Source organism: Hyla sarda, chromosome 3, assembly GCF_029499605.1.
Source record: "Hyla sarda isolate aHylSar1 chromosome 3, aHylSar1.hap1, whole genome shotgun sequence".
In the NCBI taxonomy this organism is placed as follows: domain Eukaryota; kingdom Metazoa; phylum Chordata; class Amphibia; order Anura; family Hylidae; genus Hyla; species Hyla sarda.
The window spans coordinates 358,231,381-358,257,697 of NC_079191.1; the positions used below are offsets into that span (position 1 = coordinate 358,231,381).

General features: G+C 43.0%; 1 protein-coding gene across 4 annotated transcripts in view; it reads right to left on the reverse strand.

Moving 5' to 3' along the window:
- The window catches only part of RALGAPA2 (Ral GTPase activating protein catalytic subunit alpha 2), a 312,968-nt gene that overhangs the window by 150,377 nt on the left and 136,274 nt on the right, over positions 1-26,317 (reverse strand). For all 4 annotated transcript variants that reach the window (XM_056567643.1, XM_056567642.1, XM_056567641.1 and 1 more), the window contains 7 exons: positions 25,269-25,397; positions 16,789-16,917; positions 15,267-15,325; positions 13,419-13,527; positions 7,366-7,476; positions 2,102-2,170; positions 1,754-1,891 (listed from right to left, as the gene is read on the reverse strand). In XM_056567643.1, coding sequence (XP_056423618.1) covers positions 1,754-1,891; positions 2,102-2,170; positions 7,366-7,476; positions 13,419-13,527; positions 15,267-15,325; positions 16,789-16,917; positions 25,269-25,397 — 744 coding nt within the window. The remainder of the gene's footprint in view (positions 1-1,753; positions 1,892-2,101; positions 2,171-7,365; positions 7,477-13,418; positions 13,528-15,266; positions 15,326-16,788; positions 16,918-25,268; positions 25,398-26,317) is intronic.

The following is a 26,317-nucleotide window of genomic DNA, read 5'->3' on the forward strand; positions in this document are numbered from 1 at the left end:
ATGGGATTTAGATCTGGACTCATTGCTGGCCACTCCAGTGCTTTTTTGCCATCCATTTCTGGGTGCTTTTTGACATATGTTTGGGTTCATTGTCCTGCTGGAAGACCCAAGATCTCAGACGCAAACCAAGCTTTCTGACACACTGAGCTGTACAGTGCGACCCAAAATCCGTTGGTAATCCTCAGATTTCATGATGCCTTGTACACATTCAAGGCACCCAGTGCCAGAGGCAGCAAAACAACCCCAACACATCATTGAACCTCCACCATATTTCACTGTAAGCACTGTGTTCTTTTCTTTGTAGGCCTCATTCCATTTTTGGTAAACAGTAGAACGATGTGCTTTACCAAAAAGCTCTATCTTGGTCTCATCTGTCAACAAGATGATTTCCCAGAAGCATTTTGACTTACTCAAGTTCATTTTGGCAAAATGTGGTCTTGTTTTTGGGGTCCTCCTGAGTCTCCTGCCATAGCGTTTCATTTCATTTAAATGTTGACGGATAGTTCGCACTGACATTGATGCTCCTTGAGCCTACAAGACAGCTTGACTATCTTTGGAACTTGTTTGGGGCTGCTTATCCACCATCCGGACTATCCTGCATTGAAACCTTTCATCAATTTTTCTCTTCCGTCCATTAGCTACTGTCATGGGTTGCAAACTTCTTGATAATGTTGTGCACTGTGGACAAAGGCAAATCTAGATCTTTAGAGATGGATTTGTAACCTTGAGATTGTTGATATTTTTCCACAATTCTGGTTCTCAAGTCCTCAGACAGTTCTCTTCTCCTCTTTCTGTTGTCCGTTCTTAGTGTGGTACACACAGACACACTAAGTTAACTTCTCTCCTTTTTATCTGCTTTCAGGTGTAATTTTTATATTGCCTACACCTGTTACTTGCTCCAGGTGAGTTTAAAGGAGCATCACATGCTTGAAACAATCTTATTTTTCCACAATTTAGAAAAGGTGCCAATCATTTTATTCAGCCCATTTTTGGAGTTTGGTGTGACATTATGCCCAAATTGCTTTTTTTCCCCTCCCTTTTTTGGTTTAGTTCCAATACACACAAAAGGAATAAACATGTGTATAGCAAAACGTGTGTTACTGCAATCCTTGTCTGTGAGAAAAGGGGTGCCAACATTTATGGCCATGACTGTATCACAGCTTATCCTGAAAAGTTATCTGAAGTTACAGAAACGCTTTAACAAATACAGAAGGCCTTATGTAGAAAGCCTCAATAGTATATTATGAATTGAGTATTTGAACAGAAATAAGTCTTGTATTATCTGATTATATAGTATTAGATTTTGTGCAATCTTTTTATATTTTCAGTTTCCTTGATGCAGGGTCACTACCCTTTCAACAAAGTTTTAGTTTTATATACTTTTCTATAACCATCTGTCAATCTAGAATTTTCTCATACAGCCAGGTCTCATTAATGCAAGACTGATGGAATTTTACTATACTATTATTCTGTCTATAAAGTAGTCATAAAAGAATGTGTGCCTAAAAAATTAAGACATTAGACATCTTGAGACATTTTTAGAATTACAATAGCTTGGCAGCTTTTATGGTAAACAAAAATTCACAAATCACATGAATTACACAAACCTTCATACAACCCTCATAAACCAAAAGACACAAAGTGACTCAACTGTATAGAGCCTCTAGCTGTAACCATATTGTCCTGTCTGGAGAAGAACTGCTTATTTTAGGATCTAGGTACAGAACACCATCATAGCACCAAATGTACGTACCCTGTAAATATAGTCGAGGAGGGAAGGTTTGGGTATATTTAGGTCTTCAAGAGGAGATGTAGATATAGGCTCAAGTAATGTCTGCAAGGGAAGAGCCATGCACCAATCCAACAGGCACAGCAACAAGGACACTATAAACTGCAACATTAAAATATATATAAAATAATGATATAGCAACAATATTTTTAACACTAATAATGTGGACTTTACCATTTTAAATACAAAATTTATGAAAACACATTAAATATTTGTTTTAAAATGTACAATAACATGGCAATCATCATAAAGATAATAATGAAAACAGCTATGTAAGGCATTGAGGCATTGCTGGAGGGTGACAACGTTTACCTTTTTATCTGTTTCCACTGAGGAGTTCTCTGCACTTGGCAGAAGGAATGAAATGGTGGCTACCAAAATCTGAAAGAGAAACGAGAGAACATATTGTTGACAAATTTAGTCCATTAAGCATAATTAAAACATATCTGAATTAATAAAATACGCCAAATACGACATACCTATTAAATGCACTTGAAGGGAACCTGTCATCGTTTTGATGCTACTAAACTGTGAGTCAATGGGGCAGTCCCAGGTGAATTTTCCCCAACCACTGGCTTTGATTGATTGATCTTTCCCTATTTAGGTATAGATAGCGATCTATCCATCAAGCCGGCAAAATGGGGTTAAGACACCGCGGACCGCCTGGATGACTTACATAGTACAATGATATTCGGCATGTTTACACAGCTACAGTCGGCACGCATCTGGATGTAGTATCCATATCAATATACATATTCATATTAACATATTCTTGAATGGAAATTAATCTCTCAATAACTTAAACGAGAAACTTATTCATTGAGTGTACTTTAAAACCATTTATTTATATATAATTGATCACAACAAGTGATCACTGGAACTTTATATTCCCATCCAACATTATTATTATTATTATTAATAAAACATAACTTTTATTGAGCCTTCACAAGTTAAAAAGCACACTTATTAGTTTCAATTGTTGTACTTTTTGTGATCAATTGTATATAAATAAATAGTCAAAATTAACCCTCCATCCATAGGTCCGATTTTGGGATAGGTTTTTTTAAAACCATAACTTTTTTTTTAAGCACAGAAAAATCTACGCTGAAAATATAGTGCCATATATGCAATTCAAAGTGGAATTGCTTGACATTTCTTCTGTGATACATAAATCTTCATAAAAATCTGAGTTAAAGGGGTACTTCGGTGAAAAACTTTTTTTTTTTAAATCAACTGGTGCCAGAAAGTTAAACAGATTTGTAAATGACTTCTATTAAAAAATCTTAATCCTTCCTGTACTTATTAGCTGCTGAATACTACAGTGAAAATTATTTTCTTTTTGAAACAGCGCTCTCTGCTGACATCATGAGCACAGTGCTCTCTGCTGACATCTCTGTCCATTTTAGGAACTGTCCAGAGCAGCATGTTTGCTATGGGGATTTTCTCCTACTCTGGACAGTTCCTAAAATGGACAGAGATGTCAGCAGAGAGCACTGTGGTCATGATGTCAGCAGAGAGCTCTGTGTTTCAAATGGAAAATAATTTCCTCTGTAGTATTCAGCAGCTAATAAGTACAGGAAGGATTAAGATTTTTTAATAGAAGTAATTTACAAATCTGTTTAACTTTCTGGCCCCAGTTGATTTAAAAAATAAAAATAAAAAAATTCACCGGAATACCCCTTTAACCCCTTAAGGACGGAGCCCATTTTCACCTCTAGGACGAAGCCCTTTTTTGCAAATCTGACCACTGTCACTTTAAACATTAATAACTCTGGGATGCTTTTAGTTATCATTCTGATTCTGAGATTGTTTTTGCGTGACATATTCTACTTTAACATACTGGTAAATTTTTGTGGTAACTTGCATCCTTTCTTGGTGAAAAATCCCAAAATTTGATGAAAAAATAAAAAATTTAGCATTTTTCTAACTTTGAAGCTCTCTGCTTGTAAGGAAAAGGGATATTCCAAATAATTTTTTTGGGGATTCACATATACAATATGTCTACTTTATGTTTGCATCATAAAATTGACGAGTTTTTACTTTTGGAAGACACCAGAGGGCTTCAAAGTTCAGCAGCAATTTTCCAATTTTTCACAAAATTTTCAAACTCGCAATTTTTCAGGGACCAGTTCAGGTTTGAAGTGGATTTGAAGGGTCTTCATATTAGAAATACCCCATAAATGACCCCATTATAAAAACTGCACCCCCCAAAGTATTCAAAATGACATTCAGTAAATGTTTTAACCCTTTAGGTGTTTCACAGGAAAAGCAGCAAAGTGAAGGAGAAAATTCAAAATCTTCATTTTTTACACTCGCATGTTCTTGTAGACCCAATTTTTTAATTTTTACAAGGGGTAAAAGGAGAAAATGTATACTTATATTTATAGCCCAATTTCTCTCGAGTAAGGACACACCTCATATGTCTATGTAAAGTGTTCGGCGGGCGCAGTAGAGGGCTCAGAAGCGAAGGAGCGACAAGGGGATTTTAGAGAGTACGTTTTTCTGAAATGGTTTTTGGGGGGCATGTCACCTTTAGGAAGCCCCTATGGTGCCAGAACAGCAAAAAAAAAAAAACACATGGCATACCATTTTGGAAACTAGACCCCTTGAGGAACGTAACAAGGGATAAAGTGAGCCTTAATACCCCACAGGTGTTTCACGACTTTTGCATATGTAAAAAAAAAAAAAATTATTGTCACTAAAATGTGGGTTTCCCCCCAAATTTCACATTTTTGCAAGGGTTAATAGCAGAAAAGACCCCCCAAAATTTGTAACCCCATCTCTTCTGAGTATGGAGGTACCCCATAAGTGGACCTGAAGTGCACTACGGGCGAACTACAATGCTCAGAAGGGAAGGCGTCATATTTGGCTTTTTGAGAGCAAATTTTGCTCGGGGGGCATGTCGCATTTAGGAAGCCCCTATGGTGCCAGAACAGCAAAATAACCCCCACATGGCATACCATTTTGGAAACTAGACCCCTTGAGGAACGTAACAAGGCGTAAAGTGAGCATTTACCCCCCACTGGTGTCTGACAGATCTTTGGAACAGTGGCCTGTGCAAAATTTTTCATTTTCACGGACCACTGTTCCAAAGATCGGTCAGACACCTGTGGGGTGTAAATTCTCACTGCACCCCTCATTACATTCCGTGAGGGGTGTAGTTTTCAAAATGGGATCACATGTGGGTGTGTTTTTTTTTTTGCGTTTGTCAGAACCGCTGTAACAATCAGCCACCTCTGTGCAAATCACCTCAAATGTACATGGCGCACTCTCCCTTCTGGGCCTTGTTGTGCGCCCCCAGAGCACTTTGCGCCCACATATGGGGTATCTCCGTACTCGGGAGAAATTGTGTTACAAATTTTGGGGGTCTTTTTTCCCTTCTACCTCTTGTGAAAATGAAAAGTATAGGGCAACACCAGCATGTTAGTGTAAATTTTTTTATTTTTTTACACTAACATGCTGGTGTAGACCCCAACTGTTCCTTTTCATAAGAGGTGAAAGGAGAAAAAGCCCCCCAAAATTTGTTAGGCAATTTCTCCCGAGTACGGCGATACCCCATATGTGACCCTATTCTGTTGCCTTGAAATACGACAGGGCTCCAAAGTGAGAGCGCCATGTGCATTTGAGGCCTGAATTAGGGACTTGCATAGGGGTGGACATAGGGGTATTCTACGCCAGTGATTCCCAAACAGGGTGCCTCCAGCTGTTGCTAAACTCCCAGCATGCTTGGACAGTCAATTGCTGTCCAGAAATGCTGGGAGTTTTTGTTTTGCAACAGCTGGAGGCTCCATCTTAGAAACACTGCCATACAATACGTTTTTCATTTTTATTGGAGAAGGGGGGTGGGGGGGCAGTGTACGTGTGTATATGTAGTGTTTTACTCTTTATTTTATGTTAGTGTAGTGTAGTGTTTTTAGGTTACATTCACACTGGCGGCGGATTACACTGAGTCTCCCGCTAGGAGTTTGAGCTGCGGCGGAAAATTTGCCGCATCTCAAATTTGCTGCGGGGAACTCGCTGTAATCTGCCGCCAGTGTGAATGTAGCCTGTACATTCACACGGGAGGGGGGTCAAAACTACAACTCCCAGCATGCACTGACAGACCATGCATGCTGGGAGTTGTAGTTTTGCAACAGCTGGAGGCACACTGGCTGGAAAACCTTGAGTTAGCTTCTATGACCTAACTCAGTATTTTCCAACCAGTGTGCCTCCAGCTGTTGCAAAACTGCAACTCCCAGCATGTACTGATTGCGGAAGGGCATGCTGGGAGATGTAGTTATGCAATGGCTGGAGGCAAGCAAGTACAACTCCCAGCATGCCAAGACAGCTTATGCTGTTCCTGAATGCTGGGAGTTGTAGTTTTGCAAGATTTAGAGGGGTTCAGGTTGTAAATCACTGTCCAGTGGTCTCAAAACTGTGGCCCTCCAGATGTTGCAAAACTACAACTCTCAGCATGCCCAGCCAGCAAACTGCTGTCTGGGCATGCTGAGAGTTGTAGTTTTGCAACATCTGGAGGGCTACAGTTTGAGACCACTTAGTGATCTACAACCTGAACCCCTCTAAATATTGCAAAACTACAAGTCCCAGCATGCCCACACAGCAAACAGCTGTCTGGGCATGCTGGGAGTTGTAGTTTTGCAACATCTGGAGGGCCACGGTTTAGAGACCACTGTAAACTGTGGCCCTCCGGATGTTGCTAGGCAACAACTCACCTAGCAGGACCCGGAAGCCGCCGCCGCCGCACGTGGGGGATCCCCGCATGGAGGATCGCGATCCGGGATCCAGGTAAGGGACCTTCGGCGCCGACCCTCCCTGGACGGTTCCCCCGTTTTGCCCGGACACCGATAGGTGGGCAAAGCGGGGGAACCGAACTTTAACCCCCCCCTCCCCCGGTCTGCTATCGGTCGGTCGCTCGGCCGACCAATAGCAGGGATAGGAGGGGTGGCAACCCTGCCACCAAACTCCTATCCCTTTAGGAGGATCTAGGGTGTCTCGGACACCAACGATCCCTCTTATTTTTCGGGTCACCAGTGACCCGTATGACCCAGAATCGCGCAGATCGCAGGTCTGAATTGACCTGCGATTTGCGCGCATCGCGGTCATGGGGGGGTCTCAGGACCCCCCTCGGCGATGTGCCGGGATGCCTGCTGTTAGATAACAGCAGTCATCCCGGCCCGATCACCGCTAGCGGTGACGCGGCGCTCCCGGAACCCCGCGACGTACATGTACGTCGCCGCGCGCCAAGTGACACTTCGCGACGCCGTACATGTACGTGACACGTCGCTCGTCGTGAAGGGGTTAAAAACAGCATTGATTTCAGTCACTAATTTTGAGGCAGAATTTTCCGCCTCTTATATTTGTCATTTAAACAAGCCCTTAGGCTTCAGATAAAAAGGTCAAAAAGAGTGGAAATCAAGCAATTGGTAGAGAAGAAATATAAAACGTATACCAGCCAAAGGCATGCCAACAGGGCTCATTTTTGGTATATATTAAACCAATAAATTCTACAGGCATATCAGATGGATCAGGTAGAGAGAATAGCCATGAGTGTAAAAAATCTCACAAATACAACCTACCTCTGTGATCTTTCTACACAAAGGCAAATCAGAGTTCTCAAGTTCTCGCCAATAAGAAACCAGCAGCTGAAGGACATCACAGGCCACCTGGGCCACCGTTTTGTTGGAAAACTGAAAAATAAAATTGAAATGAAAAAAAATTGTTAAGAAATAGAAAGGGATTAGATTTTTAGAAAAATACCGTATTTTTCACTCTATAAGAAGCACTTTTTCTTCCCCAAAACTGGGGAAATACATAATATACGGCAAATACATATTAAACCCTGTCTTATCGCGGCGGTCCCTGCGGTCATCAACGGCCAGGACCCGCGGCTAATACAGGACATCACTGATCGCGGTGATGCCCTGTATTAACCCTTCAGACGCGGCGATCAAAGCTGACCACTGCGTCTGAAGGCAAAGTGACACTAACCCGGCTGCTCAGTCGGGCTGTTCGGGACCGCCGCGGTGAAATCGCAGTGTCCCGAAAAGATTACAGGACACCGGGAGGGACCTCACCTGCCTCCTCGGTGTCTGCTCCGTGGCGGGATCCCCTGCATGGCCGGCGCTCTCCTTCATCGTCATCACGTTGTCCTGTCATCCAATAGGAGCAGCGTGCGTAGTGACGTGATGGCGGCGACAGAGCGCGAGGATACCCGGCAGCAGAGACGTTCCGGAGCGACGGGGACACCCCGGGGACGCGGCAACAGCAATGGAGGGCGACATCCAGGGCAGTGGTGACGGGTCCGGAACGGCGGGGACACGTGAGTATTGCCTCCTATACCAGTGGTCTTCAACCTGCGGACCTCCAGATGTTGCAAAACTACAACTACCAGCATGCCCGGACAGCCAACGGCTGTCCGGGCATGCTGGGAGTTGTAGTTTTGCAACATCTGGAGGTCCGCAGGTTGAAGGTTCAGAATCTTTTTTTTCTAGATTTTCACCCGTTAAAATTGGGTGCGTTTTATATGCCGGAGCGTCTTATATGGCGAAAAATAAGTTGGTGGTTCACTGGCCACCCAGCTTCTCCCTTTGCAGTCAGCTATAAAACAATAACTTAACTGCATCATATTATTAACATAATAAAAATAAAATAGAAATAAATATGTAAAATTATTTTTTTTCTTCTTTTAATAACACATCAGAGATAACCCCACATCTAACAACTCACAGCTAGGCGTACAGTCAATCCTGTAAACACTTCCATGACATGAACTATCCATGGTGCTGAAAAACTGCAGGAGACAATGCCAACAGGAAGGCTCAGGAAAGCTGCAGAAAGTTACTTTTAGCTGTACTTTATAGCAGTAAAAACCCATATAAAGGACAATGGGAAATACAGAATATAGACATGTAAAAAGTTGCCTTAGATTTATTATAAACCATGTTAAAATTTGACTATTTCTGCAGATTAAAACCAAATATCCGATTAAAGCACGTCTTTACTCTGACAATCAAAAAGGAGTTTTGTGCATACAATACGGCTCAGATTTATCAAAGAATGTCTACGGTAGAGCTATTTTCCCACATTTATTTGGGTGGTGGGTTTGACTAGCATCTTATTTATCAAGAGGGTGCAGCAGGATGATGAATTTTGCGCAGCTCTGCTGTGGTGGGAACAGCTCTACCACATACACTTTATCTAGACACTTGTGAGGGAGGGAAGTAGACACTTTCCCTGAATTTGGCAGGTTAGGTGTTTTTACTTACTATCACAGAGCTGCCGTTACATTTTTACTTGCATTTTAGATGCTAAAATGAAATTTGATTGCGGTGTTTAAGGGGTTAAAGCCGGGCATCACCGGTATAGGTGATGTCTGGCATTAGAGATGGGTCCTGGTGGCAGATAGCTGTTGTCCACAAGAGGTTAAAGGGGTACTCCGGTGAAAAACTTTTTTTTTTTCTTTTTTTTTTTTTTATCAACTGGTGCCAGAAAGTTAAACAGATTTGTAAATTACTTCTATTAAAAAAATCTTAATTCTTCCTGTACTTATTAGCTGCTGAATACTACAGCGGAAATTCTTTTCTTTTTGAAACACAGAGCTCTCTGCTGACATCACGAGCACAGTGCTCTCTGCTGACATCTCTGCCCATTTTAGGAACTGTCCAGAACAGCATATGTTTGCTATGGGGATTTCCATTTACTCTGGACAGTTCCTAAAATGGACAGAGATGTCAGCAGAGAGCACTGTGCTCATGATGTCAGCAGACAGCTCTGTGTTTCAAACGGAATTTTTTTTTCACTGTAGTATTCAGTAGCTAATAAGTACAGGAAGGATTATGATTTTTTAATAGAAGCAATTTACAAGTCTGTTTAACTTTCTGGCACCAGTTGATTTAAAAAAAGCAAAAGTTTTTCACCGGAGTACACCTTTAAAGGTTGAATTGTGGAAGGTAGAAGTGATTCTCTTGCCTTCTGGTAGGTGGTGTAGCATTGCGCCTAAAAAAGTACCTTTGCGCACAAAATTGCGACTTTTGAAATGATAAATACGTGACCACTGCATGGTCAAAAAGAAAAAGTTCTACGGGTAGGCAAAAAGAGTGAAACTGTCTATATCAAAAGGCGCATAAAAGTCCCTAAATATGCTGCTTGCGCCTGAACTGCGCCAAAACATAGACAAAAAAATTCTCTAAAAGCAATGATAAATCTCCCCCTACATGTCTGACAAGATTGTGTATTTTATAAATAAAAATAAATAAAAGAAAAACTAAAGGGAATCTGTCATCAGTGTCAATTGCACTAACCTGTTGTACAGCCTTGTAGTGTAGGCGACACTGATGACAATGATACTTACCGGTCCACACTTCCTGTCTCCATTCTGTCGGAATACCTCTTCTTCAGTACAGTGGTCCCTCAACATACAATGGTAATCCGTTCCAAATGGACCATCGTTTGTTGAAACCATCGTATGTTGAGGGATCCGTGCAATGTAAAGTATAGGACAGTGGTCTACAACCTGCGGACCTCCAGATGTTGCAAAACTACAACACCCAGCATGCCCCGACAGCCAACGGCTGTCTGGGCATGCTGGGAGTTGTAGTTTTGCAACATCTAGAGGTCCACAGGTTGAAGACTACTGATATTGGAGGTTATACTCACGTGTCCCCGCCGCTCCGGACCGTCACCGCTCGTCACCGCTGCCCTGGATGTCGCCTTCCATCGCTGTCGCCGCGTCCCCGGGGTGTCACCGATGCTCCGGTAAGGCCTCTGCTTCCCCGGGATCCTCGCTCTCCGTCGCCATCACGTCGTTACGCACGCCGCTCCTATTGGATGACGGGACAGTGTGCGCAGTGACGTGATGACGACGATGGAGAGCGCCGACGATGCAGGGGATCCCGAAGAGGACGCGCCGGAGCCCCGAGGACAGGTAAGTGATCGTCAGCGGACCACACAGGGCACCGTAAACGGCTGAAGCAGTCTGCGCTGCCGGATAGCCGTTTATGCGAAGGCCCCGACATACAAAAGCATCGTATGTTGATGCCTCTGAGAGACCATCGCATGTTGAAATTATCGTATGTCGGGGCCATCGTAGGTCGGGGGGTCACTGTATATGCAAATGATCAGCTTAATGCACGGGATGGGGGTGGGTTTTTCCAAAGCTTCCCATGCATGGTGACGTTCAGGTCCTCTGCTGCAGAATGTAGGTCCACTCTGCAGAGGCTCAGCACGGGAAGAGGCGTTAATACGAAGATGCCAGCCGGATGTCACCAAACAGGGAGCTTGGGAACGCTGCCAGTCCAATCCCCCAAACACCAACCCCCACTGCTATTTAACTAATAAAACCAGTGCTCAAGCATTCAGAAAAGCACACAGGAAAATGAACAGTAGCATCTGATTGCTATGGGCAACTGGTTAACATTTCCTCTGCACAGGTTTTGATAAATTTCCCCAAAGCGTCCACCTTCTCGGCACCCAGGAACTGCCTGGTAATTGCATGGAAACAAGGCAACAAGTCTTTAATTTTCCTGCAGCGCCAACACAGGGGAAATTAAGCATTACACAGACGTCAGACAGGAAGGGCTATCTATATAAAAAATTGTAAAGGGTCAGTGCAGCATTCATCATTCAGCAAGCTTGTGGTCAGACACATCCCTATAAAGCAGGGCATTTTGTTTTTCTGATGTTGGAATAGATGCGGAGAGATGACATCTACACAGACACCGAGAAATAAAGAAATGCATTGAAGGTTTGTCTCTGCTCTGAAATAGAATACAGTCTCTCCTTCAGGGTCAGTACAAGATCAGTAATAAAATGTAGCTACAGTTTTGTTTCCACATTTAAGTGACTTAAATGGTCATTAACCTTTCAACAGACTTTTCAGAATAAGCTATTGTAGGAGTATTTCTGCTCAACTTGTATCTTTCTTTTTTCAACTGTTTACTTTTTTTTTTTGCAGACTCCATGTCTAATTTTTAGTTGTCCCATTGCTAGTGGATGGAGACTATTTGTAGACATGGAGACCATGCCCCCCCCCCCTATTTTCTATAGCACACTGGAAGAAAAAACAGCAAGGAGGATATTATGGAGCAGTATTGAGAAGTGTAAGCTGGGAATCCAGCACTGGGAAGAGATAACAAATAAAACTCAACCTTTAAAAGGAAGCTTGTCATTGCTTTCATGCTGCATGAACCACAAATAATCAGGGAGGTCTCTGGTAGCTTCTCCCTGCCCTGCAGGCCTTGAATGATAGGGATCTCGCCCTGATTGATTATATGGAGAGATCTATTAATTAAGTCTGATGTAACAGCGAGAAGATGCCAGGGAGAGCTAAGATGACTTGTGGTTCTGGCAGCATGAAAGTGATGACAGGTTCCCTTTAACACAGCAAAAGAAATACATTAATATCAACAATCTTTCCGTAGTGCTTCCCAGTTATTTGTAAATAAATCTATATCTCTATACTTTCTGATTCATCTTTGAGATTCCACATGTGCACATTATGTACTCCTTAACCACATTACTGAACAATAATTTTTGGAACAGATGAGGACATTCTGTGAGAACATAAGCAAAGAATATGAGATACATGATAAGTCACTTGTCACCTGACCTGGGGTAGGTACAAGCTGACAATACACATCAGTGTCTAATTCTAGAACACAACAATTGAAGTTAAAGGGGTACTCTGGTGGAAAACATATATATATATTTTTTTTAATCAACTGGTGCCAGAAAGTTAAAGGAGTAGTCCAGTGGTGACTCAGTGGTGAGCAACTTATCCCCTATCCTAAGTATAGGGGATAAGTTGCAGATCGCGGGGGGGTCCGACCCCAGGGGCCCCCTGCGATCTCCTGTACGGAGCCCCGACAGCCCGCGGGAAGGGGGCGTGTCCGCCTCCGCACGAGGCGGCGGCCGACACGCCCCCTCAATACAACTCTATGGCAGAGCCGAAGCGCTGCCTTCGGCAATCTCCGGCTCTGCCATAGCGATGTATTGAGGGGGCGTGTCGGCCGCCGCCTCGTGCGGGGGTCGACACCCGCTATCTCGGCGGAGAGCCGGGGCCCCGTACAGAGAGATCGCAGGGGGCCCCAGCGGTCGGACCCCCCGCGATCTCAAACTTATCCCCTATCCTTAGGATAGGAGATAAGTTTTTCACCACTGGACTACCCCTTTAAATAGATTTGTAAATTACTTCTATTAAAAAATCTTTACCCTTCCAGCACTCATTAGCAGCTGTATCTTTTTGAGTTTCTTTTTTGTCTTGTCCACAGTGCTCTCTGCTGACACCTGATGCCCATATCAGGAACTGTCCAGAGCAGGAGGAAATCCCCATAGCAAACCTATGCTTCTCTGGACATTTCCTGACACGGACAGAGGTGTCAGCAGAGAGCACTGCGGACAACACAAATAAGAGATTCAAAAAGAAAAGAATTTCCTCTGTAGCATACAGCTGCTAATAGGTACTGAAAGGATTAAGATTTTTAAATAGAAGTAATTTACAAATCTGTTAAACTTTCTGGCACCAGTTCATTTAATAAAAAAAATTAATAAAAAAAAAAAAAACATTTCCACCAGAGTACCCCTTTAATAGAATATCCAGTGTATTATTAGAAAGGAAAGCAGCATGAATTACCTTTAGTGTTACTCCAATAACATTAATCGCATCAATAACCTGAGGATGATTGGTATTCTCTACCAGCTCTTCACAGATCCATATCCCAAGACAGCAGATTGCAATGCACCTAAGCAACAAATTATTATTATTAACAACAAGACAAGAAAACATTCTTGTCAGATAATGACTTGTCTATATTAGTCTCACAGTAAAATCAAGCAGGAATTCTAACAGTTTTAATTAGGGCTGGGCGGTATACCGGTTCATACCAAATACCGAATTTTTTGGTCTGCACGATATGAATTTCCCGCCATACCGCAATAGCGCTTGGGCCCCTCCCCCTCGGGAATGTATTATCAGCCTAGCGCAGCGCTGTCCCCACATCGGGGAACTAATTCTATGTGACCCGCCAGCGCAGTTCTGCCCCCTGCCCCCTCCCCCCCCCATTAATGATCAGCCCAGCGGGGCACTACTCACAGATGTCACCTTCAAGCACTGCCCTCCTCCTCTTTGTTGGGGGCCGCAGGGCACTGGAACTCACTGTACGCCAGTGGTCTCCAACCTGCAGAACTCCAGTTGTTGTAAAACTACAACTCCCAGCATGCCTACTCCCAACGGCCACACCCCTACCATTCAATTCCCTCGTTGAACTTGATGGACATATGTCTTTTTTCGACCGTACTAACTATGTAACTATGTAGTTTTGCCACAGCTGGAGGTCCGCAGGTTGGAGACCACTGCTGTCCGCTGTATCCCTATGCCCGGGCTGCAAAACATAAAGAAAATAAACTTTAAACTCACCTACTGTCGGGGACATCGCTGCGGCCGGTGATAGGCTGACGGCTGTCCTCCTCAGTCCCCAGAGTGTGGCCCCGACAGTAGGTGAGTTTAAAGTTTATTTTCTTTATGTTTTGCAGCCCGGGCATAGGGATACAGCGGACAGCAGTGGTCTCAAACCTGCGGACCTATAGCTGTGGCAAAACTACAACTCCCAGCATGCCCGGACAGCCGTTGGCTGTCCGGGCATGCTGGGAGTTGTAGTTTTGCAACAACTGGAGGTCCGCAGGTTGGAGACCACTGGCGTACAGTGAGTTCCAGCGCTCGGCGGCCCCCAACAAAGAGGAGGAGGGCAGTGCTTGAACGTGATATCTGTGAGTAGTGCCCCGCTGGGCTGATCATTAATGGGGGGGCGACAGAACTGCGCTGGCGGGTCACATGATTCGGGGGGGGGGGGGGGGGGGTCGCTGAACACTGCGCGCGGGTCACATGATTGGGGGGGGGGGTGCAAATACTGTTATATACCGTGGAACCACCGTAAGTTAAAAAAAATACTGTGATACACATATTTGGTCATACCGCCCAGCTCTAGTTTTAATATGAAGGAAAACATAAGCATAAACAAAGAAAAGCTGTAGAAGAACTGTATAGTTCATGGAATTCTTCTCAGAAATTATGGTGCAGCGGCCTCCTATTGTTTTCAATGGGATTCTACTGGATCAAATCACAAAACAGAATTTCTGCAGCAGAAATTCCAGATCCCAGCTCTGCCGAAAGAATAAACAAGTTAATTCTTTCAGCAGAAACTGCTCTGAAGTGCATTGCCGTCTACTGAGACAACACATTTCTGGGCGGTCCCAATGCCGGCTTTTTTTTTGCCAGCGCCCAATACAGATGGAATATCCGGGCGAAGCTCATGTAGTGTGAATGGGCCCTAAGAAGCATTGTCACCCACCCTAGGCTATTAGGAGTTACTAACATATTTAGCTGTGTTTGCATTTTGGGTGGAAATCGCGCAGTGGATCTCAAAATCTAAGTGGATCTAAGAAAGCCACAATAAAGTCTTAACCCAACCTCCTAGAATGTTACCTTGCAGCTTCATTTGGTTCCTCCCTGGCATTCTTCAGCAAAACTTCAACCAAAATGGTCTAGACAGAAAAGAAGCATTATGGTGAACACATTGCGAAATGAGTCAAACTACATCTGGTTCCCTCTACATGCTGATCTATCATTACACATATGTATAATCTCCAACACAATTATAACATAGAGACTCTCCTATTAAGTCTCCTAGTCGCAGCCACGCAATCAGTAGTAGAAAATGTATGTAAGAAATTGGTTCATTCTCTGACAATCCAGAAATGTTAATGATCTGGCATTTACTTTTGGTAAAGGACTAATATGTTATCTGGAATCTCTACACCAGAAGAGCAAACAAAATTGGTTAATTTCTCTGCTAAAAAAAGAAGTGGAAATCTTTTAACTTTAAAGGTTTTTTCCCCCCCATAAATTGAACTTGTTATAAACATAAGATCAAAGGGGCCTCTACAGATCAATAGAGATCATGCAGTGGTGAGGAATGGAGAGGCATGGGGCATGCTCAAAGGATACTTCTTGCACAGCTTGTTTTAGCAAGGCCATGTTTTCCTTTTCTGAATATGTACAAAGGAATCAATGTTTGTAGAATTGTGCAGTTGTCATTCAGAATATCTAAATATATATATAAAACTCAACGTGTGTGTGTATGTGTGTGTGTGTATGTGTGTATGTATGTTCCAGCATCACTTCCAAACCGCTAAAGATATTAACATGAAACTTTGCACACGTGTTACTTATATGTCAACAACAAACATAGGATAGGTGATTTAACCCTTACTCACCCCCATTTGCCAGGGTCGGGGTTTTTGTTTAAAGTCCCATACAAGTCTATGGGAAATATATGTTACTGCATAACTTCCAAACGGCTGGAGATATTTCGATAATACTTGGTCACATGTTACTTATATATCCACTTATAATATAGGATCGTTAATTTAACCCTTAACTACCCCCATTTGTGAGGGTCAGGGTTTTAGTTTAAAGTCCCATGTAAATCAATGGGAAATGTATGTTCCCACATAACTTCCGTACGGCTGGAGATATTTCAATACCTGGTACACATATTACGGGTCGGGAGAGGGGGTCTGGAGTGGGGGTCGGGAAAGGACAACAATATATGAGGACGGGATATGGGGTTGGAATATGACAACAATATATGAGGACGGGATGTGGGGTTGGAATATGACAACAATATATGAGGACGGGATATGGGGTTGGAATATGACAACAATATATGAGGATGGGATGTGGGGTTGGAATATGACAACAATATATGAGGACGGGATATGGGGTTGGAATATGACAACAATATATGTGGACGGGATGTGGGGTTGAAATATGACAACAATATATGAGGACGGGATATGGGGTTGGGATATGACAACAATATATGAGGACGGGATATGAAGTCAAAAGCTTCCTCTTGATTTTCCTCCACAACAAGGATTAGGAAGGAAAAACCGGACAACGCCAGGTACTCAGCTAGTATGTGAATAAAAATGGTGTTTCCTACCTTGATGTCCTTGTTGTTCACACTGATGTCATTCAGTCCACTGGATGCCTCTAGCAAAGGGAGATCTTTATGAATGTTTGGGTAGCAAACAAGGGAACCCAGAATTATCTGTGCCTCTAGACGTGGTGCCTAGGAGATAAAGCAGACATTTCAGGTTACTAGCACTATAGAGGTTGCAAAAGTATCAAACACATACAGGAGGTGAGGAAGGGGGGGGGACTAGGGAAGGGCTAAAATAAAGGTATCTGTTAAAGTTGTTTTTGATAACTGGAAAATAAAAATGAAATAAAATGTTTTTAAAAAAATGATACGGATTGTTATAGTGACAGTTATACCAAATAGATAAACAGTCAAGAGGTGGTGCTAAGCTGCTGCCTCAACCAAACATCATAAATGCAGGGCAAGTCAGGGATAAAGGGCGTCACAGCAGCTCGGCATCGCCTCTCTGACTGTTCACTCACAAAAGAGCGGCTTAATAAGTTTAAAAACGGACGTCAATAAAAACCAAGGTATAGTAAGGGTTACGTAATACCTAATATGGAGTGGACAGATTGCCTTTAAGAAAATACTATTATTTTTACTCGATTCATGTCAGAATATGGCATCAATGGGGAACCATCAGGTAGGACAATGAAATGCCTATCAATCTACCAAACAGCACATGCCTATGACTTTAGAGGGGAGAACTCTATAAATCTGACCTAGGTTGACAGCAGTTCCTTTGTATGCAAAATTTCCGTCATTATATATAAATGGAAATGTGAAGGTAAATGTAAGAAAAGGGAATCCCTGAGAGGCAACAAAATCAAAGATACATAAAGATTAAATGGTCTGAAAGATGCATTATGGGTATATATATTTTTTCAATTATAATTATACACCTTAATATGGGGTAGACATATTGCCTGGGCTTTCTGCACAGCATTTAAATATATGCTTTACAAGCACCATGGACATAGGAACAACAGACTGGAGGTTATTGTGCTGGGAGGAGGGGGGCTGTGACCTGTGGTCCGATTCCAATATGTGTATATACCGTATATACTAGAGTATAAGCAGAGTTTTTTAGCACGATTTTTCGTGCTGAAAACGCCCCCCTCAGCTTATACTCGAGTGAACAAAAAAACTTTCTGGCCTGTCAATCCCTTCTCAGTGGTCTTCAACCTGCGGACCTCCAGAAGTTGCAAAACTACAACTCCCAGCATGCCCGGACAGCCCATGGCTGTCCGGGTATGCTGGGAGTTGTAGTTTTGCAATATCTGGAGGTCCGCAGGTTGAAGACGACTGAGAAGGGATTGACAGGTGGTGATGATAAAGGGGGGGGGGGGTGATGATGACGGGGGTGATGATGACGGGGGTCTGGATGATGACGGGGGTCTGGATGATGACGGGGGTCTGGATGATGACGGGGGTCTGGATGATGACGGGGGTCTGGATGATGACGGGGGTCTGGATGATGACGGGGGTCTGGATGATGACGGGGGTGATGATGACGGGGGTGATGATGACGGGGGTGATGATGACGGGGGTGATGATGACGGGGGTGATGATGACGGGGGGTCTGGATGATGACAGGGGGGGGGGTGATGACAGGGGGGGGGGGTGATGACATGGGGGGGGATGATGTATTTGCCACTCTAGGCTTATAGTCGAGCCAATAACTTTTCTTGGGTTTTTGGGGTAAAATTAGGGGCCTCGGCTTATATTCGGGACGGCTTATACTCGAGTATATACGGTATATATTATCCTGCTTGTGATGATAACGAATAGACTTTTCTCAACAGATCTGCAATTGTCAGCTTACTATTAGGCTTAGTATCCAGAATAAAAAAAAATATGTCAAACATAAAAAGTTGATTAAAACAAAAGATCACATTCAAGGACATGTTCCCTTTAAAATGGTTAGATTAGATGGGTGGGAGTAAATGCTAAGCTAAGGGCCCCTATATGGGGCTGTATAAGAAACATGTTGGGGGGGGGGGGGGTGATGATGAGGTTCCTGATCACTCCCACTAACCTAGTATTCATACCCCATATTGCAATACATTTCCCAGCCATCTGACTCTTCAGTGAAAAGTGCAAAAAGCAAAAAATAAATAAAAAACACTGTTGAAATCGAGGCACCCAAGGCTATAAAAGTATATACGGTAAAAAAAATACTCATTATTTACACTGACCACAGGTCTGCATTGAGTCTTCATGACAAATACACCTTTATAAGTTATATACCGTATGTTCTATACAATAAATCAAGTTTTAACACTCATTAACTGGAAGTACAATGATTTTGAGCTAATGTATTTACAATGTAAATTTTTAAATACAGTGGTCCCACAAGTTACAATACGAATTGGTTCCAGGACAACCATTGTATGTTGAAACCATTGTATGTTGAGACCATAACTCTATGGAAACCTGGTAATTGGTTCTGAAGAGATGAAGCAAATCCTTACATATAAAAGTAAGAAAGATCTGCTGGGAGCTGTAATCACTGTCCATTTCAGTGTTTCCCAACCAGGGTGCCTCCAGCTGTTGCAAAACAACAACTCCCAGCATGCCCGGACAGCCGTTGGCTGTCCGGGCATGCTGAGAGTTGTACTTTTGCAACAGCTGGAGACACCCTGGTTGGGAAACCATGGTTTATGTAGAGGACAGGAGCTTCTTCAGGGTCCTATACAGTACACACAGCGTCCCAAATGGAGCCGCCCTTACTTGGTGTCCAAAGGAGCAGCTAACCCTGGCACAGGTAAGGAGTAGTACAGAACTTGTAGCTCCTCCCCCCCCCTACTGTAGGGTGCGCTACCAGATGCCAGTCAGTGCATGCACTTCAGTAATAAAGGTGATTTACCAATAAATTGCCCATTCTGATTGGTCAGTTCCTCCAGTTGTGACACGTTTCGTAGATCTAGACTGTCTGTTGTATTGTATGTTGAGTCTCGTTTCAAGTTACAATGGTTCAGAAAAAAAACATTGTAGGTTGAAACTATTGTATGTTGAGGCCATTGTAAGTTGAGGGATCACTGTAGTTTGTTAATATTACAAATGATTAGTGTTTTTTTGTGAATATTACTTTTAACTCCTACATTTTCCTGATGGAGTCGCCATTAATAACCCATGAATGCAGAAAATCCTTTCGGACCAGTATTTGGCTCTGTGACATCCAGACGTTGCATTGATCATATGGTTTTTAATCACTTAAATGTTTTACACTGCCCACACAATCTCCCTGGGGGTCTCGGCAGGCAAGTGACAATAAGCCAGTGTTATCATTGCCGCCCCTGACTGTGCACCTATGTAGTTAACCAGGCTCTGAAGATGGATCCACTTCCAATCAGCCGGCTCCTAGCTGATTTTATTTCCGGTTAGCAGTTTTCCTAATAATCATTTCGGCAGTGTGGTAGCATAGGCAAGTGTTTGAGATGACAGCGGTTGATTACAAGTAGTACTTATGATGGGAATTATTCTTCCCACGAGACACAATTAACCTTTCCTAGGTCCGCAAGGTTTTTTCTTTTTCCACATACAACCCCCACCGCAGCCCCCACCGCTGATTATCTCATGTTATTCTCATACTCTTCTATCAGGAATACTGAGAGATGGAAAAGCTTACAAAAGTGGAAAAGGGCGACTAAAAATAGTGCATTGTGCAGATGCTGCGGGATAAATGGACCTTTATGAACTGAAAAAAAGCACAAGAATGTTGCAGCCGCAGCTTCATCTCTATATTTGGCGCAATTTGCTATATTTTGTGCCTGAAAACCTTACAAACTGCTATGGATAGGATAAGAAAGCAGAGAATATGGCTTGAAGATATCTTTTCTCCAGAGAAACATTCCTTGAGATATTTGGAAAGAATAAAGTATATCTTTTTTTGTTTTGTTTTTTTAGGTATGGTTAGAAAAACCAATAAAGACAGAAGCTACGGGCCCTAAGAATTAAAGTAAAGTAGTGTTCCACCAGTGGGTTTTGCTGGGGAGGCAGAAAAATAAAAAGGCATATTAGTCCTGGACACCCACACTGTGGTCAGAGAGAAAAGAAATTCAAAAGAAAAGAGCTTCCTCTGTAGTATACAGCAGCTGATAAGTACTGGAAGGATTAAGATTTTTAAATATAAGCAATTTTCAAATCTGTTTACCTTTTTGGCACCAGTTGATTTGAAATTTTTTTTTTCAACCAGAGTACCCCTTTAAACGCTCTGTGCAGGACCTGTCAGCACAGCAATCACTAACAGCAGAGGTGTCCCATCACTGCCAGTAATTGGCTTAGTGAGCAGGTCCTGCTTCAATCAATGTCCTCAGGGGCAGGAAGAAGACAGCAGACTAGGGATCTGGACAAAGGCGAACGGCAACTGTGGGAAGACCCGACTAAGTAACTATGCCATTATTTTTCTTTGAAGAAAACACTGGTATACAACTCTAAAACAGCAAAATGAATGTGCGTGCTCACTAATGGCCATTTAGGTACAGAGTTCTAGAGAATTCAATAGTAGAAAAACAAAAGAAACAGCCCAAAAACAAGGCAAAAATGTGTGTAAACATGGTCTTAAAGCGCAACTCATGAGATTTTAGCCCCCCAGACTAGAGATGAGCGAACTTACAGTAAATTTGATTCGTCACGAACTTCTCGGCTCGGCAGTTGATGACTTATCCTGCATAAATTAGTTCAGCCTTCAGGTGCTCCGGTGGGCTGGAAAAGGTGGATACAGTCCTAGGAAAGAGTCTCCTAGGACTGTATCCACCTTTTCCAGCCCACGGGAGCACCTGAAAGCTGAACTAATTTATGCAGGATAAGTCATCAACTGCCGAGCCGAGAAGTTCCTAACTAATTGAATTTACTGTAAGTTCGCTCATCTCTACCCCAGACTACTACAACGTTGTTACAGATGACCATAACATGAGTGTAACCATACCTTTATGGGTTTTCCTACTTTTATAACTTATAAAATACATTTATCCAGCAGTCTGACACAGTTGGAATAGGCGTGGCTTGGGATTCGCAAAGCCCCGCCGGCGCCACGCTTATCCTCTCCTTTCAGCACCGAGATCGCTGTGTAGTAAGACAATGCGCATGCGCCCCTCCTGACGTGCGTGCGCCACCGCCCTGAATTGACAGAGCGAGCGCTCGCTCCCACTGCCTATGCCTTACTACACAGCGATCCCAGTGCTGAAAGGAGAGGATAGGCGTGGCGGCAGCGGTGATTTGCAAACCCCAATCCACGCCTATCCGACTGTGCCAGACCGCTGGATAAATGTATTTTTATAAGTTATAAAAGAAGGAGGAAAACCCATAAAGGTGTTGTTACACTCATGTTATGGACATCTGTAACAACATTGTAGTCATGACAGTTGCGCTTTAAAGTTAAAGTGAAATGTGAAAATCTGCAACAAATACGCAGCAGATGTGCAACAAAACGTTTTAACATAACCTTCCCTAAAAGAAGAACGGAAAAAGACGTAGGGGGGGGGGGGGGGGGACGTCTCATGGTTGTTTTGGTCTTGCACATGTGGGTATTGATATTTTCACTTTATTATTTGCATTTGCACTTTTGGTTGGATATGCCAATTTTTTTTTTTAAGTTAAGTAAGGAATGTGTTAAAAATCCATAGCTGCAGATTATTTTGTGGATCCGCAGCAAAATCTACAACAGTGGGATTATTATGGATTTTGACAAAAACGCAGAGGATCCAAAATAATAATTGACATGCTGCAGATTTAAAGCCCTACTGTTATTTAGACATATCAAAAGTTTTGACTGCACCAGGTCTTAGCCCTGGGACCAGCTGCCATCAAGTTACATGCCAGTGAAGTGTACATCAGCGCATGCATTACTCCCCAGCTGTCAATGATATCAGACTCATTCACTGCATTAGTCTAAGCAGTGAAAATCTGATGGAGAGGCCAGCGGGGAGTGCAGAGTGCTGCCACGTAATTGGCAGGTTTATAACTTGAGATTGCAGAGGGTCTCAGGACTGAGACCCGATGCGATCTAAACTTTTGGTATGTCTGGAGGACCATTCAAAAGTTTTTCAAATGACTATTGTGCTTTCAAATTAAGACAGCTGGTCATTGCCTGCTGCAGATTTCTGCAAACTGTGGCTAAGATTTTTTAGAAATATCATCCAATTTGTTGCTACTGAATTTGCAGCAAATTTTCTGCACATAAATTGCTTGTGATAAATCGACACCTAATAAGTTACTTGCGACACTTCACTAAGGCTGCTTTCACACTATAAAATCCATCCATTAAAAGATCCGTTATAAACGTCCGTTAGAAAAGCTTTAAAAAAAAAAAAAAAAAGGATGTTAAACGTCCTTTACAAAATCCCATTAAAGTCTATGGGATTTTTTGATTATCCATTATGACCCATTATAGTCTGTCATGACTAACGGACGTTAGTTGTGACGGAAGAATTAATGGAACATGCACAAACTTTTCTTCCGTCACAAGAAACCGGTATATTAACGGCCGCTATTTTTAACATTGAAGTGAGGGGCCTGAGGGATTGATCGCACTGGGTTTCACTTAAGAGACCCGATGCGATCAGAAGTTATTAAGCAGGGGAGCGGGCGGCATGCTCTGCAACCCTGCGATGTATGGTGTGTTTTAACTTTCGTTTTTGAATCCCCCGCGGGCAGCCCTGAATGGTCAGTACTGAGGAGCCATTCAGGACTCCCAACGCTATATGTCTCCCCCCTCCCCCAGCGCATCTATACACATATACCCCTGAAGCGCTATAAGTGAAGAAAAGTATTTCTATCAGCAGCATCGGGCCAGCCGATGCTGCTGCTAGAATGCTTTTCACATATAGCGCTAAAGTGGCATATGTATATATATGCGCTGCGAGGGTATTTTATACATGCGCTGTGGGGGGCACATTATACATGCGATGGCGGGGGGTATATATTTATTAATGCATCAGCGGGGGGTATATATTTATTAATGCATCAGCGGGGGGTATATATTTATAAATGCACCGGCGGGGGGTATATATTTATAAATGCACCGGCGGGGGGTATATATTTATAAATGCACCGGCGGGGGGTATATATTTATAAATGCGCCGGTGGGGGGTATATATGTATAAATGCGCTGCAGGGGGCATATTATAAATGAGCTGGGGGGCTAGATATGTAGGCTATATGTCCGCCCCCCCTGCTGCGCTATATATCTTGCCCACCCACAGCGCTTTTAATATACATATGGCCCCTGCTACTCACAATGTTCATTTTTAAATCTCCCACTGAGAGACCTGATTGGCTCCTCTGCACCGGCCAAAATGAAAGTTAAAACACACTGATACATCGCAGGGTTGTGTACCATGCCGCCCGCTCCCCTGCTTAATAACTTCAGATCACATCGGGTCTCAGAAGTGAAACCCGGTGTGATCAATCCTTCAGCCCCTGTACTACAACCCCATCATGGAACAGACTGTTCCATGATGGGATTAATAGTACAAACACTAATGTAGCCTCCCCAGCTGCCTGCCGACTCCCGCAGCTAGGGAATTACTACTCCCAGCATGGAAACAAATCTGTTCCATGATGGGAGTAGTAGTAGTCATGGCTGTGGGAGTCAGTAGGCAGAGGTGTTACGGCCATACATGAATATTTATTCAGCCATTAGCACCGTTATTATACATCCATTTTTACACAGAAAACGGACGTTTAATAACGGATGAATGCTCAGTGTGAAAGCAGCCTAACTTTGCATAGAGAGAAAACCGTCATTCAGCAGTAGGTGGGTGGAGGAAGCCTAAATCTCAAGAATACACTACAAGTCTGTCTCATAGTGTGCGGCAAGGGTTTATTAAAGGAGCTACATTATTCACACACTAGTGACACAGCACTGATATCCATGTCATAAAGGTCAAAAAGGGCAGGATGAAAGGGATAACAGGTTCCCTTTAAAGGGGTACTCTGCTGCTCAGCGTTTGGAATGCCCCCTCCCATAGAGTTGCATTGAGGGGGCGGGGTATGATGTCATGAAGGGGCGGGGCTATGATGTCACGAACTGCCGGCTCCAGCGGTGGGAACAGTTTGTTCCAAGCGCTGTGCAGTGGAGTACCCCTTTAAAGAAAGGATAAAGAGTAAAGGTATTTTCCTATCAACTGCAGCTTAGAAAACCTTGCTCTGCACCAGATATGTCTCAGCTCAGCAGCACCTCTGTCAACCTTGGCATTTCCAATCACTTTTATTGAACAAAGCTAATGAGGTTGTGAAAGCAATTTCTAGGCAGTCCGTGCCACAATATTAGTGAGGACATGATTCCTTAAACTTTGGCTCTTTAATGAAACACCTCTGCAATCCCATTGTGTCATCCTATCCTACAATTTCACACATCAGCTGCCCTGGTATCATTCCCCTAGAGAGCAGTTTCATGTTGCTCTAATGAGACAACACCTGTTGGAGTGGAGAAATCTGAACCTTGTTAGCTACTGGGCTCTCTCCAGAGAGTGCACAACGAGCATTGTCATACTCACCTCCAACATGTCTGTACTCAGAACCTTGGCCGCAGCTGCAATGAAGTCTCCTATCAGCATTGTGTACCCTGGCAAGCCGAGGAAGAAGAAGCTGGAGGAGCAGTGCTTTATGATTGTATTCACGACATCCTGCAAAAAGAAGCACAAACCACTGAATCTCTTGGGAAGTTACCAGTCTTGGATCAAATTGCATTTTATGTCTAAACTTTAGGCTTAATCAGTGAGTCAGAAGTAGGTAATCGTGTTACGTTAATGCTACAACATCTGCATTACTAGGATGTCGAGATAAAGCCTGAGACACAGTTTTCTCTTGCAAGACCTTGTACTCAAATTATTTTGAAAAGCAGATGTCAACTAAAAGTGTGGTTTCCCCTAAAATAACCCCACATTATTTTTTGAACAATGATTGACAAACTATTTGGAAATGCTAAAAGTGTATTAGACTGATGGTATATGGCATATCTGAAGACTGACTTGGATGATTTTAGACCAACTCTAGTTGGCTTCCTTTAAGCCAGAATAGTATTCAATAATTTATGCACATTTTTGACCTATTAAACCAAACCCCCTTTAAGCCAGAGGTCCTACCCATTTGCAGAGGCCCCGCCCCTTTTCTTAGACCTGGTGAAAGTGTGTGTAAAACTCGTATGGATAGCTCACATCAGTTTTTTGGTGCATTTGCAATGGTAAATCTGGGCCAATGTATCTAATGTGGGAAGCACATGGTATCTCATGTTAGGAGAATGTGGGGAGTATTGGAGCAGGAGGTCAATCACTGCACAGCTAGGCTGAGAAGATTAATTATCAATTATTATTTAATATTATACTTTTTTATTAACAATAAATCTATATAGCATCCTTGGTTCCAGCGAGAGCCAATATGGATTTTGTAATAGTAACAAGTTATCCTAAGAAAGACAGAAGACAACTCAACTTGATCTGTTTCAGAAGAGTAAATCATTTTTAAAGTTATACAAAATTCTGTCAACCATTTTTTGTTGTGTACATTATATAACTTTTTTGTTGTGTACATTATATAACATTTTTGA